At 38.6% G+C, this 19,490-nt stretch overlaps 1 protein-coding gene across 1 annotated transcript; it reads left to right on the top strand.

Moving 5' to 3' along the window:
• The first annotated feature begins 11,270 nt into the window (after positions 1-11,270).
• Positions 11,271-13,345, top strand: UbcE2H (ubiquitin conjugating enzyme E2H). Its single transcript, XM_090172660.1, has one exon. It carries the CDS (start codon positions 11,792-11,794, stop codon positions 12,335-12,337), a length of 546 nt encoding a protein of 181 aa, XP_090028786.1. The 5' UTR covers positions 11,271-11,791; the 3' UTR covers positions 12,338-13,345.
• Positions 13,346-19,490: the final 6,145 nt, after the last annotated feature.

Raw genomic sequence — 19,490 nt, 5'->3', positions numbered from 1 at the left:
CCCTTTTTAGTTCCACATATATCAGAAGAAAATAGGGGAAGTACGTATCTGTAGCTTTGAGCTGTAGAAGGCGTCGTGTGACCCACGAAAACACCTTTTTACGCATAATTAACCAAAATGAAAAAGTAGTTCCACTTTTGTTTTGTTTCAACACGGCGATAAACGACGAGAGTAAAGACACCTTAGCTCATTTAGCAGATAATGAAAAGGACAATATGTTACGATTGTTCAATTTGATAAAAATTTATTATTTAAACGATGTATTCATCCGCGATTTCCCGCCAAACCGTTCTGGCGCGAAAATTCGTGAAAAGTGACGCCTTTCCAATGCTGACTAGAAGCGTACTTCCCCCTATTTTCTTCTGCATATATGTATATATAGAGTGGGACTATTGATTTCGTTAGAATGTTGTGAAGTGTCGTCGTCGTCGTCGTCGTCGTCGTCGTCCACATTTGCAACATCTTCCATATATTTTGAACGGGGTGACATAACCCCACCGTTTTTTCTAAGAATGCTTAATATGGTTGCCACTATCTGCACAACCAAGTTTCACGGGTTAAATTTAGTTAGCGGCGCTTTGCCAGCCCCTTCTATCCGACCCCCCTTAGTTACTTCTAAAAAAAATACGCAGCCTTGCAATTTTGGTTACGATTGACTTTTAAATTTCGTTTAAGTTTTAATCTATATAACCGCTATACCTCTACAATGTGCGCACGTTTCAGCTCTGTCGTGGAAACAGGGGGCGCAAAAGCCCCCCTTTTCCGATTGTGAGCGTTGATTTACGCACGCTGATTATTACCCAACTGAGTGACTTAAAAATTTAATTTCTTTTTTAAATTACGTATTTATTTTAGCTCTAACGGTTTGCCAGGTTTCGGTGCCCTAGGAAAATTAGGGGCCCTTGGGCGCCGCATAAACCACATTCCCGCTGACGTTCGTTTTTGCCTTACGCAGAGTGCGTGATTTACGTATCGAAGCCGCGTATGGCCAGAAGAAATAAATAAGTGTGACACTTAGAGTGCGTAATTTACGTATCGAAGCCGCGTATGGCCAGAAGTAACAAATAAGTGTGACACTTGCTTATCATAGCCGTGGATGGCCAGAAGTAACATATAAGTGTGACACTACTTATCGAAGCCATGTATGACCAGAAGTAACAAATAAGTGTGACACTCACTTATCGAAGCCGTGTATTGCCAACGCTATTCGCGTGCGATTTTAGGTATAAATTTGAAACTTGATGAAGTTATTAGGATGGGTATTGCGGATATTTTACCAGAATTAATTTTAATTTAACCAAGGCTTAGCATGCTTTGGCCTAATTTTAACGCTATTCACGTGCGGTTTGAGGTATAACTTTGAAACTTGATATAGTTATCAGGGTTGGTATTCTGGATATTTTACCAGAATTAATTTTAATTTAACCAAGGCTTAGCATGCTTTGGCTTAATTTTATCGCTATTCGCGTGCGGTTTGAGGAATATCTTTGAAACTTGATTTAGTTATTAGGATGGTCATTGCTGATATTTTACCAGACTTAATTTTAATTTAACCAAGGCTTAACTTATTTTGGTCTAATTTTAACGCTATTCGCGTGTGATTTGAGGTATAACTTTGAAACTTGATACAGTTATCAGGGTTCGTATTGCGGATATTTTACCAGACTTAATTTTAATTTAACCAAGGCTTAGCTTGTTTTGGTCTAATTTTAACTCTATTCGCGTGCAATTTGAGGTATAACTTTGAAACTGGATGTAGTTACTAGGATGGTCATTGCTGATATTTTACCAGACTTAATTTTAATTTAACCAAGGCTTAGCATGCTTTGGCTTAATTTTATCGCTATTCGCGTGCGGTTTGAGGAATATCTTTGAAACTTGATTTAGTTATTAGGATGGTCATTGCTGATATTTTACCAGACTTAATTTTAATTTAACCAAGGCTTAGCATGCTTTGGCCTAATTTTAACGCTATTCGCGTGCGGTTTGAGGAATATCTTTGAAACTTGATTTAGTTATTAGGATGGTCATTGCTGATATTTTACCAGACTTAATTTTAATTTAACCAAGGCTTAACTTATTTTGGTCTAATTTTAACGCTATTCGCGTGCGATTTGAGGAATATCTTTGAAACTTGATTTAGTTATTAGGATGGTCATTGCTGATATTTTACCAGACTTAATTTTAATTTAACCAAGGCTTAGCTTGTTTTGGTCTAATTTTAACTCTATTCGCGTGCAATTTGAGGTATAACTTTGAAACTGGATGTAGTTACTAGGATAGTCATTGCTGATATTTTACCAGACTTAATTTTAATTTAACCAAGGCTTAGCTTGTTTTGGCCTAATTTTAACGCTATTCGCGTGCGATTTGAGGTATAACTTTGAAACTGGATGTAGTTATTAGGATGGTCATTGCTGATATTTTACCAGACTTAATTGTAATTTAACCAAGGCTGGATTTGAGATACGGGGCTCAAACTTTTTATACATTTAAGAAGCTGAAGTCTGACCCTATGTTTAACTCTTTTAACGCGCGCCAAGGGTTAGTGAGCGTATGCGAATTTTCTTCGTAGTTCCTAGTGGATTTGAGATACGGAGCTCAAACTTACAATACAGATAAAGAAGCTTACGTCTGACGTAATGCTTAACCTTTTGACACGCGCCAAGGCTTAGAGAATAATTAATTAATTCATCCATGTGAAACTAATATTACGGCCTTGGCCGACTTGTTCCGCCTTATTTTAGGTATATTTTCGGAGTTTAAGGTCAAGTGAACCTCAAACTTCGCGTCGGGTAGTGGGTGGTGGGTGGTGGGCACACTCGCTTAAGATGCCTCGCTCGAAAGTGAGTACTCGAATAAACGAGCTCGAAAATTTTAAATGTTCGGGTGGTGAGCAGTGGTAGGTGGGCACACTCGCTTAAGATGCCTCACTCGAAAGTAAGTACTCGAATAAACGAGCTCGAAAATTTTAAATGTTCGGGTGGTGAGCAGTGGTAGGTGGGCACACTCGCTTAAGATGCCTCGCTCGAAAGTGAGTACTCGAATAAACGAGCTCGAAAATTTTAAATGTTCGGGTGGTGAGCAGTGGTAGGTGGGCACACTCGCTTAAGATGCCTCGCTCGAAAGTGAGTACTCGAATAAATGAGCTCGAAAATTTTAAATGCCCTCTTCCCCATATGTACTTATAAATGCTCTAAAAGCCCCACAATGAGATACTTATTTTCTAATTTAAATAAATCAACAAGAGACATAAAAAACTTCATCACTCGTTACACCAAACAAAAGTTTCAAGACAAACTACGAGTTCAATCCACACTGACGAACTTCCTTTTGGGAAATAAAAGCAATAGAACCAAAGATAAACAATTATAAATTGAAGTCACTATCGGGAGAAGGTATTATATTATTAAGAACACTCGTACGCTTAAAAAGTTAAAGCATTGAAGACTCTATTTCCCATAACACACTTACGTACCGCCATTATTAATTATTGGACTCCCATACTCATCCAAAAACTAGGGGCATTCGGGCATATGTAGTTTTATATCTATGAAGGTAAATTTTTATTACGATAATCTTTGCCGTATACCATTCGCAAAACTTAGGTATATTAACTTACAAGTTCACGTAAAGACTACCCGTTTATAGCTCTACCACAAATAGATCGAAATTTAAAATATAGCTTTTTGTCAAATTACCTTGCAAGTTAAGTCAAAACCAATATGCATTAATCAAGAATGAATTTATATACTTAGAATATGGGAGACCAAAAAATCCAAAGCAGTCTGACTTAAGCTTAATTACATTCAAGGGTATCTTTTTTTTGAATTTGTGCAGTAATAGGAATTTTGGTGTTTGAACCATACCCAAATGTTTGATGTAAATTTCCTAAAATAAACATATTTGAATCCCAGTTTAAGAATTTCTTTAAATCATTTTTCCACTAATTTCAATAATTTAAAAAAATTATGTTTGTCGTGTTTTGCTTACCTATTTCACTTTTGATACTTTACGTCTATCTAACGATAGGAAATCAAATGACCTCAACAGCTTATGAATTGGTTTGCCCACCCGTGTATCCTGAGGGTGGGCGGTGGCCACTCTTTAACATAGGATGGTAAATAGTATATCTCACTATAGGAAATCACATGGGCTCAACAGTTTTTATATTAGTTTGCCCACCCGGGTCTCCTGATGGTGGGCGGCATCCACCCCTTCACTTAGGGTGGCAATTTATATATCCAACGATAAGAAATCACAAAGCCTCAAAAGCTTTGTATTAGTTTGCCTACCTGTGTCTACTAAGGGTGTATGGCTTTGCCCACTCGAATACACTGATGTGGAACTAATATTACGGCCTGGGGCTGGGCCGACTTGTTTTTTGTAATCCTTGATCTTTACCGAAAAAAAATTGCCTACCATTTAATTGGTGTTAAATTATTTTGTTAAGAAATCGTGATCATTTCGGTTTAATCCATATAGAGTAATGGCAGTGCGACGTCGCACTACGTCACCCATGCTTTTTCCTATTCATAAAAAATTCGCGCCCACAATGGCGGCCATGGCCAAAGCTACGGAGTGCTACTACTCTCTATAGTTGGGAATATATAACTAGAGTTATATATATGGCTTAAGAAATGGGGGTTTCGCGGGTGGTGGCGTCTTCTATCTTTTCCAAAACTTTATTTTTGCGAATATCGTCTGCTTATATACTTTTTTTCACGGTGATGAATGTATCTTTGTGGTGATTTAATTTTTTATAGTGAAAAATACTTTGCCATTTCACCCATAAACTAGCATATTGCGATGTTCCCACAAATTACAACATATGGCAAACATTCATAATGAAGGCAACATTTATATATTCAATTTTGGGTTCAAATCTATAATTGCCTCTGGTAATTGGCACCGTAACCTATCTCCAAAAATTATTAAGTCACTATTTTGAAATTACAACTTTCTAAAAGGGCCAGCATTTTTAAGGTACCAAGCAATAATTACAGAATTTATCACAGAATTCTACTAAAATTACTTTAATAAAATTTAAATTTTAATATCAATTTTTAGTTCCTTAAATTTTTACAAATTCTTAAAAATTTTCCTCTATTCGACTACTGTTCCCCTATCTGGAACCTGCGCTTAGAATCTAATAAACTTCAACTCCAAAAAGCCTAAAATCAGTTTACAAAAAATAACCACTGAAATTCCTTTTTTCCTAAATTACTGGAACTATCTCCCTCATTCTATAATTTCCTGGCCAAATTATACATAGTTTGCAAGGAAACTGGGAGGGCGATCAAAAATTCAAACCATTTCGCGCGTAGCTACTAAATAGGTAGCCATTTTGTTGGTAATCTCGTCAAAGCTACAAAACGTATTAGATTTATGCTTTAAAATTTTAAATGGGCCCTAAACAAAGCCAGATACGATTCTAAGGCCGGGTTATTTAAATAAAATATCAAATTACGACAGAAATATCTACGAAAAGAAGTTAACAAAGCTTATCAAAGTTAGGCCTTTGCGGTCATCCTTTTTACAATTACCTTCACTATCGAATAAAATAAACAATTTTCGCTCTCCCTTGGTAATTGAACTACTCGAACAATTTTTAACCAGGCAGATAACCATTTTTAACGTGAAAATAATTCCTTAATCATTTGAAAATAATTAAAATCCGCAAACAGACGATTGAAACTGTTAACCCTCCCGTTTTACTAAGAAATCTACACCTTCAAAATGGCGGCAAAGAACCGTTCATTCTTGCTCAAATTAAATATTTATTCTTGGTTCTTATATCTATACTTGGAACTGCGTCATTGATGACGTAGGGATGCAAACTACGTATTCTAAATTTATGGGTTTACTTTTTGCAATTTTGGTATTTACTAATTCCCAGGTTTTGTAATGTTGTTTATAATTTAATTGTCAGAAAATTAACAATATTTGTCTCTTATACACAAATTTAACTGATAACTTAACCTTTATGCAACATGTCAAAAACCAGAGGTCATTCCCTCAAACTTTCAAAACCCCCAGCCATCACTGCTACCCGTTGAAATTCCTTTTTCCATAATGTATTAAATTACTGGAACTATCTCCCTCATTCTATAATTTCCTGGCCAAATTATTTAAAATTTTGGTACTCACTAATTCCCAGGTTTTGTAATGTTGTTTATAATTTAATTGTATTTGTGCATTCCTTTGCCCTGTGCCTTACTTTTTTTTAAGTATTTGTATTTTTGGTGCAATTTTCATGTATTAACATAGTTTTTCTTTCAGTTTGATCTCATTTATTAATGTATTAGTATGTTGTATCTTTTTGGTATGTTTGTACACAAGCCAGGAACGTCTTAACAGACAAATAGTTATTCATTAAATAAAATTGCAAAGTTGGCACTGCATTTTACCTGAGAGTATTCTTATTTTCGCATTTTCACTATAAGCAGACTGATCAAAATGATCTCTATAAATCACGTCTTTCTCTTGTGGTGTCGAATCCAGTTGCCTTATAGCAAAGATAATTTAAACTCGTACCCTAGATTCGAAATCACTCTCTCACGCGTTGCCGATTGCGTTTACCCACTTCCCGCTGGAACTCAGAAAAAATTCGCTCCATGGTTTGCGCCTTACCGCAACCGAAGGAGCCTGATTTTTCTGAGGTCACGTGCCGGAAAAGGGTAACAAAACCGTCAATGGGAAAGCTCTCACTTGTCAGTATTCGAATCTAGGGTACGAGTTTAAATTATCTTTGCTTATAGCCTCAAGCCATTTCTTAACTAAAGTCGGTATTTTAACTGGGAATCTAAATATTAAATCATTGGTTCAGATAAACCCTATCCCTTATTATATTCCTTATTATACAGCTATGCATGAAACATTTTTTAATCTACCGGTATTAACACAACCTATAACAAAAACCTTTCGACCCATTATGCTATTTATTAAACAATTCCAATAGCTTATTAAAAAATAACCTTTTTACATTAAAGGGAATAGAACCTCCAACACGTTCTTTATGGAAGACCCCATCAATTTCCATTTTTCCCTTCACAATCAGCGATTATCAGCGCCGCAGGTGTGGAAAGCCATGGGAGGCAGCGGACAATATTGGAACCCTGGAGGGCGCCAGAAATATCAGAGGTTATATTCCCTTTAAAGGAAAAGTCCAGGTTGGGTAAAACTTGGGTCTATTTGAAAGATCATGTTTAAATATACTAAAAAATATCAGTCGTATAATTGTATCTTTTTTTAATGACGATAAATTAATTTTTAAACGATCGAAATTTAACTCTGCCTCACAGACGCTTGGGATTACAGGAGTACGCCACTACTCCCGGCTTGTCTAATTAATCCATGTAACTTCGGGGCGTATTAAGTTTGCTAAGCCTAATCATCCGTTTCAAATTTCACCTGAAAGTAAAATCCACGTAGCTATATATACGCAAAACTGAAAGATATACGGGGATTTTGCTTTCCAACTTGAAAGATTCCCACCGCTTGAGATAGATGGCAACATCGTCGAGTGATAACATTTCAGATTTGAATTGATTATACCTTTATATCAAGCAGTGACGTAACTAGGAAAATTGGGCCCCAATGCAAGATAAGAAAATGGGCCCCTGTGACATGTCAATTTTTGTGCGTTCCAATGTACGCGATTGGGTGCATTGGCTCATTTACGTCACTGGCTTCCAATATCATGATAATGACATCACGGTAATACTCTCTTTAAAAATGTACAGGTATACAGCGTTCTTTGGTGAGACAGCCAATCGTACAGTCGACTAAGTTAAAGTTTATGGGCCCCATTACTGGGCTGGGCCCCAATGCACCGCATTGGCTGCATTGGCGTATTTACGCCACTGATATCAAGGTTCGTAAAACTGCGTATAATATTATTATATTATTCGCAACTCAATGGTTTAATTAGCTAGAGGCCTTAGACACCAAAACAAACAAAAATAGAGGTAAAAGTTAATTAATTAAAAGCACGACAAAAGTAGTTAAAAACCGAAACATAAAACAACAGAGACTAACAAGTCGGCCCAGGCCATAGTATTAGTTCCACATCGGTGTATTCGGGTGGGCAAACCCATACACCCTTAGTAGACACAGGTAGGCAAACTAATACAAAAGCTGTTGAGGCTACGTGATTTCTTATCGTTTGATATATAAATTGCCACCCTAACGACCTCGAAATGGATGTCAACATGAACATGGGCGTCGCCGTCAAAGGCCGGACGACTCGGTGAACGGAATGACGATAATAAAATAGAAATAAAAAATAGGTGGGGTGGCGGAGTGGTTAGCACTTTCGCCTCGCAGCAAGAGGAGCCGGGTTCGATCCCAGCTAATGGCACTGGGTGAAAATCCGGAACCACTCCTTCTGCGTAGAGTTTGTACGTTCTCTCCCCACTGGTTAAAGGGGTTTTCCCACGAGATCTTCGGTTGCCCCTTCCCCTAAAAACTTGCTGAGGTTAACGGGAGCTGATGGTTGGCTAGCGTGGCATGAAGGGCTTGCCACCACATTCCTACGCATTGTAACCCGGCCACCAGTTACTTGATCACGCACAAGCAACATTGCTTATGTGGTCGAAGGTGGTGCCTTGGGTATTAGCTCTATTTTAAAAAAAATGAAATTAATGTTGGGAATTATAAATTTTTTAAATAAATCATAAAACTTTGAAGAAATGACAAAACAATTCTTTTAATTTTTGTAATGTTAGTAACTAAACCTAAATAAGAAAAGTGAAACAGAATTGAAAAGTAAATCAATTATAAATATCACGCCCAAAATAGAAAAAGGGGGGCTATTGTGCCCGCTGTTTACCTGACCGAGCTGAAACTTGCACACAGTTTAGAGGTATAGAAGTAATACAGGTGTAGTAATTTTTGAAATACAGATGTGGAAGGGTATCGTTCGGCGCGAAAAATGAGACTTGACCCTTGGAGGAAAGAAGGTGTCCAACCAGTGGAAGCTATGATGACGAGACTCACGCGCCAGAAAGATCACCTTTCGTTGGCTCCACGTGTTTGCGGGGGGTCAGAGGTTTTTGTCCACTTTTAGTTTCGTTTTGGAGGTCACATCCGGGGATAAAACTCAGCCGTTGACATTGGCTAAAAGCGGGGGCAAATGTGCTTTGGACTGGGTCACAAAGAGGAAACACTTTAATTAGACCATACTGGCAACGGATTTGTTTTATAGGAAATAGGAAATCAGTTGAAGACGCGTCAGTGCGATGATTTCATCGCAATTTTTAGGACGTACGATATCGTACCATTCGGTGCCTCTCCCTTTAAGGGGGTTGGTCGGAGGGGGCGGAAATTAATGGCACTGCGTGCGCGTCAAAGAGTTCTATCGAATGAGACACACTTTTTTTTCCGGTCACTCTCCCTTTAAGGGGGTTGGTCAGAGGGGGCGGAATTTAACGGCACTGCGTGCGCGTCAAAGAGTTCTATCGAATGAGACCTGGGTTTAATTCAAACTTCCCGGAAAAATTAACTGCTCGATGAAATATTCAAACAAAAAAACGAGCTGAAACTTTCAGACAAGAGTGACATCTCTGGACCAACTATACAAACTATAAAAGTGTTCAAGGCTAAAAGTTCAAGCAAGATATTCGTTGCTCACTTGAATAAGGCGTCGGTTTTGGAGACTACACGGTCAGAAATCTCGGTTCGAATCCCGGTGCCGTCAATATTAGAAATTATTTTTCGCAGCTCCATCTACCGTATCGTCGCTTTCTACGACAAACAAACAACAACAAACAAAAACTTTGCGACATTCCGTCCATAGCAATAGTGTCACTTCGAATATATATTCGATGTGAAACTAAAAACGAGGATCACTGGCTGGTGGCTGTAGCATTTAAGCCCGCTCCAGCGTTGCCAGATTCATATCGCGCAGCGCAGATTATCGATTTGGATCGAAATTGATTAAGAAGAATCGTACACCTAAAAACAGGTCACTTAAGCCTAAAAATTGTTTATTAAGGTTTTGGCTGACCTATATGCATGAAAAAACCGATAGATGGAGACTCTTAACACGCCCCCCAAACCGCAAGTGCGTATACGCTCTTTTTCCTGGTATTTCGGTGGGTGCGTCCATTTTTAGTTTTCTCCTTTAACCAACATTTTCCATAACCTCTGGCCAAAGACCCATTTTCACTCCGACTCAAACTATTCGCTACCACAGAATCAGAGTAAAATGACGTCATAGCGTTACTCTTCTTACCCTACTCTGAAATCCCGGAACAAGCGAAAAGAAACCACCTATAATATACCAGATTTCAGTGTCTCTCTTAGCTACCTATTTCCAGGGAAACTCATATGAAAAATGCCGCCCCAAAAATAGTGGCACCCATAACGGACCACCCCTTGCTACGCCACTGTAATCCATGGATGAAGCATGATTGTAATTCGCGACCGAAAACCATCGCTACGACCCCTGTAGTTCGCCATTGAAACCTAGGTAGGTAACGGCTAAAGCAGACGCTCATCCTTATTCGTAAATTTTACTTTATAAAATAATGATACTTACATTTTTTGTTTATATTTGGATAAGTTACTTTATTTAAGAACAACCGTTCTTATGACTTTTTAATTTGTCTGTAGCCTAAGGCAGCTAGATCATAGGCGCAACCATACTACCATAGATATAGGAAAAGTCTAGATAAAATATTTCAAAGGGAGTTAATACAGAGGTGACAGCAAGCAGAAACGCGTAATTTCTGCAGGCTATCCTTATAAGGCGCTATCTATCGGTAAGAAAGCTCGTGCTATCGTCGCGAGAGCCATTGTCTCCTGCTTAAAAATTATACTAAAAGTCACCAACATATGGTGTCTAAAGACTACGGTCTGCGGAAAGGTCAAGCACTTAGTACTAAAATGCTAAGAGAGCAACGCTCTTGGTCACATGCCTTCCTCGGTGTCTGCTAGGTGTCAAGTCCGTATTTTATGTTAGACACCCCGAAATTTATCTAGACCTTTATTTACATTTCTATGGGCGCAACCTCGGAGAAGATAGCGCCGTTACGCCACCTAGACTCGTTTCAGTCGCGAATAAATAAATCTGGGCGGCACCTAATAAGTCATAAACGCCTTTAATGACTGACTCCAGTGAAAATAGGTATAAAATAAAATGTGGTCTTCTTATACATTTTATTTTTATTCTTGAAGGCAAGCGCGTGCAATTTTTGATTCCGTCTAGTAGGCTTTGTTTGGATGTCTGTGGTTGAAATAAAGTATTCTGAGGCGGAGCGAGTTAAGGAAGTTGCATATGATTGGTTGAATTGGCAGATTGACATTTTTTGTGCTGCCACCTTTGATAAATGGAAATTTAGCTATCGTTTTACTGGAAGGGATGCGGGGTTTCGTATGTATTCGCGTCTCTCTCAGCTGTTTTTGTCATGGTTTCCTTCCGAAGAAACGTAGCTAGCTGAGCGACTATGACAACATAATAGGCTTAGAATTTTTTCGCTATTTCGCAAGCTTTATTTTGGAGTTTATAAGCATTAAGAACGATCTTAAGGTATTTCATATGTTTTTTCCCGACCTTGAATGTGATTCTCCATAATAGCGAAGAACAAAAGTAAACTTCCCTCGCAGTCCTTGAAGCTGGCCTAGGCTTCTGTTTTTATTTAGGTTGGAACTGAACGGACATTGACTTTTTCTTCATTCCAAGAATTGCAGCTGTACGATTTTGAATTGCACAAACCTGGGCTAGGCTAGGCCTAGGATTTTATTTTTTATTAAAATAATAGTCCTTAACCCAAGTGGAAAGGCTAGAATGTCTTCTCCCAGTGCTGGGAAGCGACGCATGGATACTGACGTCATAAAACTCATTGAAAGTAAACACGAAGTTACGATTTTAGGGGGTTTGAATGAGTTTTGTGTTAAATTTTACGGACCCAAAAGTACTCCTTACGAAGGTGGTGTATGGAAAGTACGTGTTGATTTGCCAGAGAACTATCCTTTCAAGTCTCCTTCTATTGGTTTTATGAATAAAATTTACCATCCAAACATTGACGAAGTTTCTGGTACCGTGTGCCTGGATGTCATAAACCAAGCTTGGACAGCCCTTTATGACTTGTCAAATATATTTGATTCATTTCTGCCTCAGTTGTTGACTTATCCCAACCCGATTGACCCGTTGAATGGGGACGCTGCAGCCATGTATCTGCATAAGCCAGAAGAGTATAAGAAAAAAGTTCAAGAGTATGTTAAAAAATATGCAACGGAAGAAGCTCTGCGCGAGCAGGAAGAAGATGAGTCAAGCAGCGAAAGTTCTATGAGTGACTTTTCGGATGATGAAACCAAAGACATGGAGCTATAACCTTAGTTGAATTTTACGTTACTAATGTAACATAGACTATTCTACATGATGTAGGCGAAAATATAACTCTGAAAATAACTTGCGTGTTTTGAATGCTAACATGAACTCAGAAAAAACACCTCAATGAGCCTACTTGTAAAATTTGCTTCGTAAACAGGGCAAATTTTTCTTTAATTACTGGTACTGTATCTGTTTATATTAATTTCAAAAAAATTGGTTTTAATACAGCGAAGCTTGGATTCAAAAACGTAATACCAGTTTCTAAAATTAAACCTTCTGTAAATAATATTTGTCAATGAATGACCAAATTTATGCTTAGCCATAACCATAACTTATCACGTTTTAATAGAATTAAGGATTCGTACCGAATATTCTAGAAACAACCTCCGAAATTAATTTTAGCTCAATTATTTTTAAATGAACTAATAATTTAGTTTTTAGAATATTATCCATCCACATAACATATGGAAAAGCTAAAAATTGGAACTTTCTGATGGTATATTTAATGTTAAAAATTGCTTAAAATAATCTCATTGATTTTAATGGAAAGTTATGTAATAGGCCTATGGTTGAAAGCATCGTAGTAACATTAGTATTCTTGTAAAGGATGGCTTTACCTAATAAATGGGGGGGGAGGGGGGTAAATAGGCAACATTTTTGATGCAATAGTTATGGTATTGTCCTTTAGTGTGTAGATCTTTCTTTGGTAAATGATAAAAATTGGTTTAAAAATTATATCACTAAATATCTCTTTTAGCATAGCTTCTTTTTGTACAGGGGTAAATTTCTTTCAAAAAAGTGCCATTTATTTCTGTATGAGTTAATCGTAATGCCTTTCATTTCCATTGGAGTTTAAATTTTATTAGTATGCGTAACTGAATATAACTGGATTCATTTAATTGACAAATTCGTAGTTAAATTGAAATACGACATTTGACATTTTATATGTGTACTACACACTTAAGCTATTAAAATGTCATTATTAACTGTTTGTGTTGATTTCATTTAACCGGTATCGAAAAATTGCATTATTATGATTTCTACCATGCACATAAATTTTGGGTACTTTCGGATTGGTTTTGGTCAGCCATAACTTTGTGGATTCTTTTTGCTTGTTCTGGAACAAAAGTTGTATCTAAATTAAACTATTCCCTTGTTCTGGTTGAGAATCAGGTGGTTTCTTTTCGCCTGTTATCGGACTGAAAGTGTACTCTTTTTACCCTAAAACGTTTTATTCGCCTGTTCTGGGGATGAGAATTACTCCGCCCCATAAACTATTCGCTTGTTCCAGAGTATTAGGGCTACTCTTTTTACACCTGAAAAGGAGTAAATCGGATTTTATAGTCCGCTAGTCTGAATTTATCTACTAAAAAGTCCACAGGCAGCCATTTTGGAAAAACGTTTTTACTCCGACTCAAACTATTCGCCACTACAGAATGGGAGTAAAAGGACCAGTGATGTTCCGAGCGATTTCCGGAACGTATTTCCTCCAATCACAAAACGTATTTTCGAAGCATTTTTTGAGGAAAAACGTACTTTTCTATTTTCCACTTAATACGCCATCTATGAAACAAATTTTCTTCCGTTTTTAAACGTCAAAAGATTAAATCCGGCATTGTAACTGCTGTCAACAATTACAATGCGCTTGAAAACCGGTTGAAGGTCGCTTTCAATAGAGGGCCATACTAGAGGAATTCGAAGAAAGCTAGCCGCTTTGGTGGTGAAATTAGACCACATACTATTTATAAAACTTTCTCCGAACCCCAAAAAGCTAAAACGTACTAAATATATTCCAAAAAATATCAAAACGTATTTTCGTATCATAAATTTTTCCAAACGTACTAAATACGATTAATTAAATCCAAAACGTACTTTCGTACTCAAAATTTGAAAACGTATTAAAAAAGTACAAATGCACCGCTCGGAACATCACTGAAAAGGACGTCATAGCCTTACTCATCTTACCCTACTCCTAAATCCCGGAACAAGCGAAAAGAAAACACCTACTACTCTATACCATCAATTATTCGTCAAGGTCAGCGTGTTACGGCTACACTTTTTACTCCTGTTGTTTTTACTTCTCCTCAACAGCAGAAGTAAACTGATAAAATAGCCTGCTTATCCAGTATTTATCTACTAAAATGGTCACAGGTAGCCATTTTGGAAAACCTTTTTTACCCCAGCTAGAACAAGCGAAAATTAAAGGGGCTCCAAAGTTCGGTGGCAAAATGTGTGTAAAGTCAGTAAAGTGCGAAATTTACGGCTGACTCTGCCCGCCTCTGCCAAGGACGAGTGAGGGGTTGGGGGGAATGAAAAGCATGCTCAATTTTCTTTTTTTTGGCACCGAACTTTGGAGCCCATTTAACCATAGAAATCTCATAGGTAACTAGAATGCTGCCGCCTACGGCCGAGCTTGACGCCAGTTCGCCTTGAACCTTCAGCCAATGAGAGGCCGTAGAGTGGTTCCACCAAGGAGGATAATAATCCTCCTTGGATCCGCTACTATCGCGGGAGATAGGTGACGTCATTATCTCTGGTGACATTAAATTCTTGGCAGAACCACTCTTTGAGCTCTGATTGGCTGAGATCTGGCTATAGTCTGCCACGGCGTTTGGCCCATTTGCCAGTTACACGGCAGCATTCCAGTTACCTATGAGATTTCTATGCATTTAACTGTGGATAAGACTTATTCACTTTACGAATAAATTGGAATAATAAATATTGGTCTTTGGTCAGTCGTCTGCTGTACCGAGCGATTTCTCAAACGTACTTTTCAAGAATTTGGGGGAGAGAAAACTTAGTTCTTCCTATTTTGGGTTTAGCTCGCCATCTATGGTAGTATTTTTCGACGTTTTTATTAATTAAAAATGCAATTTCAATAAGAATTTTAAACTATGACGTAATAGAACGTCATCTATGCTTTTCCCTATAGATAGAAGTAGTATATCAGCATGACAGCCATCGTTAAAGCTACGAAGTACCATTACCAATACCCATGCATTACAAAAACATTTAAAAACTCAAAATGTATTTTCAAATTTCAAATTTTCAAAACGTACTAGAAAGGTACAAATGCACCGCCTATAACATCACAGGTACAGTAAAGCAAACTCGATCGGATATAGATTTTCATAACAATGGCAAAATCTCTAAACGTTTCACATATCATGAGCTTTTATTGATCTCTAGAATAAAAAAAATGTGAATACCTTTTGCTTGTTCTGGGCTACATTCCATTTGCGAACCCAGAAATTAGTTAAGGGAGGGGCTGCGGGGCAGTGGAAGGCTCGGATTTAAAAAACAGTTAAAGGGGCTCCAAAGTTCGGTGGCAAAATGTGTGTAAAGTCAGTAAAGTTCGCAATTTACGGTTGACTCTGCCCGCCTCTGCCAAGGCCGAGTGAGGGGTTGGGGGGAATGAAAAGCATGCTCAATTTTCTTTTTTTTGCCACCGAACTTTGGAGCCCCTTTAAGAACGATAGGTATTATATTTATATTTTAGTGGGCCCGCCCCCTAGGTGCGCCACTGGTACTCTCTTTACCCTAAATCAAACTAGTCACCTTTCCGCTGGTGATAATAACTGTACAGTAATCACGACCGAAAGCTATCGTTACGCTTTCTTTGGTTTCTTCGAAAACCAGATAACTATCGTATTAGAAGTCGCTATTAGCCTTGGCAGCCAGCCAGCCACTAGAGCAAGGACCTTTTATGGTACGCAATTACGAGAATTAGCGGTTAAAGGCCGAGAACAGAGATTCCATTTTCTCGTGCGCGAATTTAGACCCCCGCAAAATTGAGTGAGAGCGTTGACAGCTTGACCACGGCTCTGACTGTTTTTGAATAGAATATATACAATGAGCATAAAAAAAGAGGTAAACTACAATACATGAAATTGTCCCGGCGGTCACTCAAGCTGTCAGAGCTGTCACTTAAGTTGTCAGAGATGTCAATCAGTTGTCACTCGTCAAAAAATTAAGTACAGGATAAGAGGGGTGGAAATTCGCTCTGGTCTCGGTCTTTAAAGGGCAACGCAAGTGAGCAGACATGCGTACTTTAAAGGGGCTCCAAAGTTTGGGGACAAAATGTGTGAAAAGTCAGTAAAGTGCGAAATTTACGGTCAACTCTGCCCGCCTCTGCCAAGGCCGAGTGAGGGGTTGGGGGGAATGAAAAGCATGCTCAATTTTCTTTTTTTGCCACCGAACTTTGGAGCCCCTTTAACGTACTCAGACCGTCTAAAAGGGTTGGGCCTCCTGTCTCTGGAGGATAAGAACACTGAGGGCCGATCTCATAGAAACCTTTAAAATTATTTATGGTTTCTACCATGTTTTTCCTGAAACCTTCCTCGATGTCAAATGGACTAGTAGAAAAGCTCCTACTCACTTTAAAAAGAGGTGCAATGGTGTGACTAGAAGAGTCTTTTTTACGCAAAGAGTAGTGAACCATTGGAACGGACTCCCAGAAGCTGTCAAAGTAAAATCCTCAGCGTCTTCCTTTAAGATGCGCCTAAATAGGTTTCGTAGATGGCCATGAACTCCCTCTTATGTGTATAAATTATTTTTCATACACTGTATTAGGTAAATAATATTAGTGCCTTCTCTTTTTTTGATTTTTATATCTTTTATCCTCTATCTTGTATTTTCTGTATATGCAAATTGACCTAGTCATGTTGTACCCCTTTTTAATAAAACGTTTTTATTCTTATATTTTACATTGTGTATTAATTATGTATCATTGCATTTTACCTTTGACATGTTTCAGTGTATTATCTCGGGACTCAATAAGTGTATGTAACGCTTTCTTCTCCCGATAAATAAAATTATTAATATTATAAAATTATTTAGTGTCCCATATTGGGCTAACGAGAGCAGAATCCCGAAGAGAATCACGTTTTTCATTGGGAGGTTGCTCGATCGGTGAGAGAGCAGCTAATTTCTTTCTCCGAGGTCAATGACGGAGCAATGGAATTGGGAGCAAGCTTTGGTTAAAAATAATAAACGTTTGAAAGAAAATGGAAGCGGTCAGCAAGGAAAAGATGCACAGTATTAATGTTATATTATATTACAATCACTATCAATATTTTGACAGTTCAATGGAACCTAGTTTTAATATTTGAATATGACATAATACCAACATCAATTCCCTCAAGCTAAAACACTATGCTCTTCAGGCTTATATTGAAACCCACAAGACCCCTTTCATTGCGATCTCTTCCTTTGAGCTCTTCGGCCAGAATTAAGTTTTCCGTTTATCCAAAGATAATATAACTACGTACCCTAGATTCGAAATCAAGCGCCTTGCACGTAACGCAGGCTCTGAGTTACCGGAGGAAGTCGGAAAAAACCATAGAAATCTCATAGGTAACTAGAATGCTGCCGTGTAACTGGCAAATGGGCCAAACGCCGTGGCAGACGATAGCCTGATCTCAGCCAATCAGAGCTCAAAGAGTGGTTCTGCCAAGAATTTAATGCCACCAGAGAGAATGACGTCATCTATCTCCCGCGATAGTAGCGGATCCAAGGAGGATTATTATCCTCCTTGGCGGAACCACTCTACGGCCTCTCATTGGCTGAAGGTTCAAGGCGAACTTTCGTCAAGCTCGGCCGTAGGCGGCAGCATTCTAGTTACCTATGAGATTTCTATGGAAAAAACTGCCTACATGGAGCTGGCAGGGCTACCGACATCTAGTTAAAACGTAAAGTTTTAGTGAAAATTGCGCCGTGGTTTTTTATTCGCGGTTTTCAAGATACCAGATATTTTTGCATTATATTGTTTTAAAACAATAATGGATCATGCCTGTAGCTCTAAAAATGTTTCTAAACGAAAGAAAACTAAAGGTGAGTAATATAATCTTGGGTTATCTATTGAAATTCCTTATTTCTCACCCTGCTATGGAGCCCGATTTTTCCGACTTCCGGCGCGAACTCAGTGCCTCACGAGAAAACGCGCTATCGAGAAACGCCGTGATTTCGAATCTAACGTACGTAGTTATATTATCTTTGGTTTATCGTAAGGACCGCAATGCTGGCTGTGGAGGCTAGGAGCAACAAACACAACACCCCACACAAGGAGAACGCAACCCGTCAAAAGTCGTGGATTTTCTTGTGTAAGTTTTTCATTGGGTAGACGCTTTAGCGCCTGCTGCCGTTGGAAGGGGAAAATTCGGAAATTGTCTTCCCCCCGCCCGTAAAACGTTCAGCGTAAAGGCTCGTGACGCTCGTCCAATGAAATTCGTACACAACCCTTCGCTAGCTGCGTTCTCCTTGTGTTTGTTGCTCCTAGGTGGAGGAGTGTGCCTTGCCTTGCCATTAACAGATATTATCATCCTTGGTGACTTTAATAGGCTATTCAATAAAACATCTTCAAGGAAATTGCCAAGATATTATATTTTCGAGAGTCCAGGACCTGAAGTTACTGTTTATATAGTGCTTGTTGAAATAATGGCAAATTTTCATCTGTAAATAGAACGCCGTGTTTTTGCTTTAACTTAATATGTCAAAAAAAAGCTACCCGGTTACTAACGGTAATATAGTTAGTGTAGGGAGCTGTTGGCTCGCGTAGCATGAAGGGCTTGCCACCACCTTCCTACGCATTGTAACCCAGCCACCTGTTTAAAGGTATTAAAAGTCGCTAGATGACTTAGGCCTTAAGTGGTGCCTAGCTGATTATTATTATTATCATTATTATAGTGACGGGACACCACCCCTTTAATGTTGGTACATCTCTGCCTTCCAAACGAATGGGATCTGGAGCTCGCCACACTCTCGGCCTAGTAGCCTACACCAGCCTTGGAAATAAGGTTTTTTATTTAACTGGTCCTTATGACCAGTGACCCCCTAGATTATGAAATATTAAACTGGTCTTTGTGACCAGTGACCCCTTAGCTTATGAATTATTAAACTGGTCTCACATAAAATGTTCTAATCTCATTTTATAAGCTTAAAAAAACGGCATGGAAAATCCTAGTACTATCTCACCTATGACTACTGTCGAAGCCTACAAGACCCTCTTAATTTCCCGTTGCTCCCGAGTCCCCGTTCCGTTACCACGTAGCTTACCTTACTCGGGGGGAAAGCGAGACTAGAGGACTGAGGGTTTGAGGCCAGTTCGACTCGTTCGAGGAATGCGGTAGTACGCGGAGTCGCGGACGCGGTACAT

This window comes from Leiobunum rupestre, chromosome 4 (genome assembly GCF_980474605.1).
Source record: "Leiobunum rupestre chromosome 4, qqLeiRupe1.1.hap1, whole genome shotgun sequence".
Taxonomy (NCBI): domain Eukaryota; kingdom Metazoa; phylum Arthropoda; class Arachnida; order Opiliones; family Sclerosomatidae; genus Leiobunum; species Leiobunum rupestre.
This window is presented reverse-complemented; position numbering and strand designations above follow the sequence as displayed.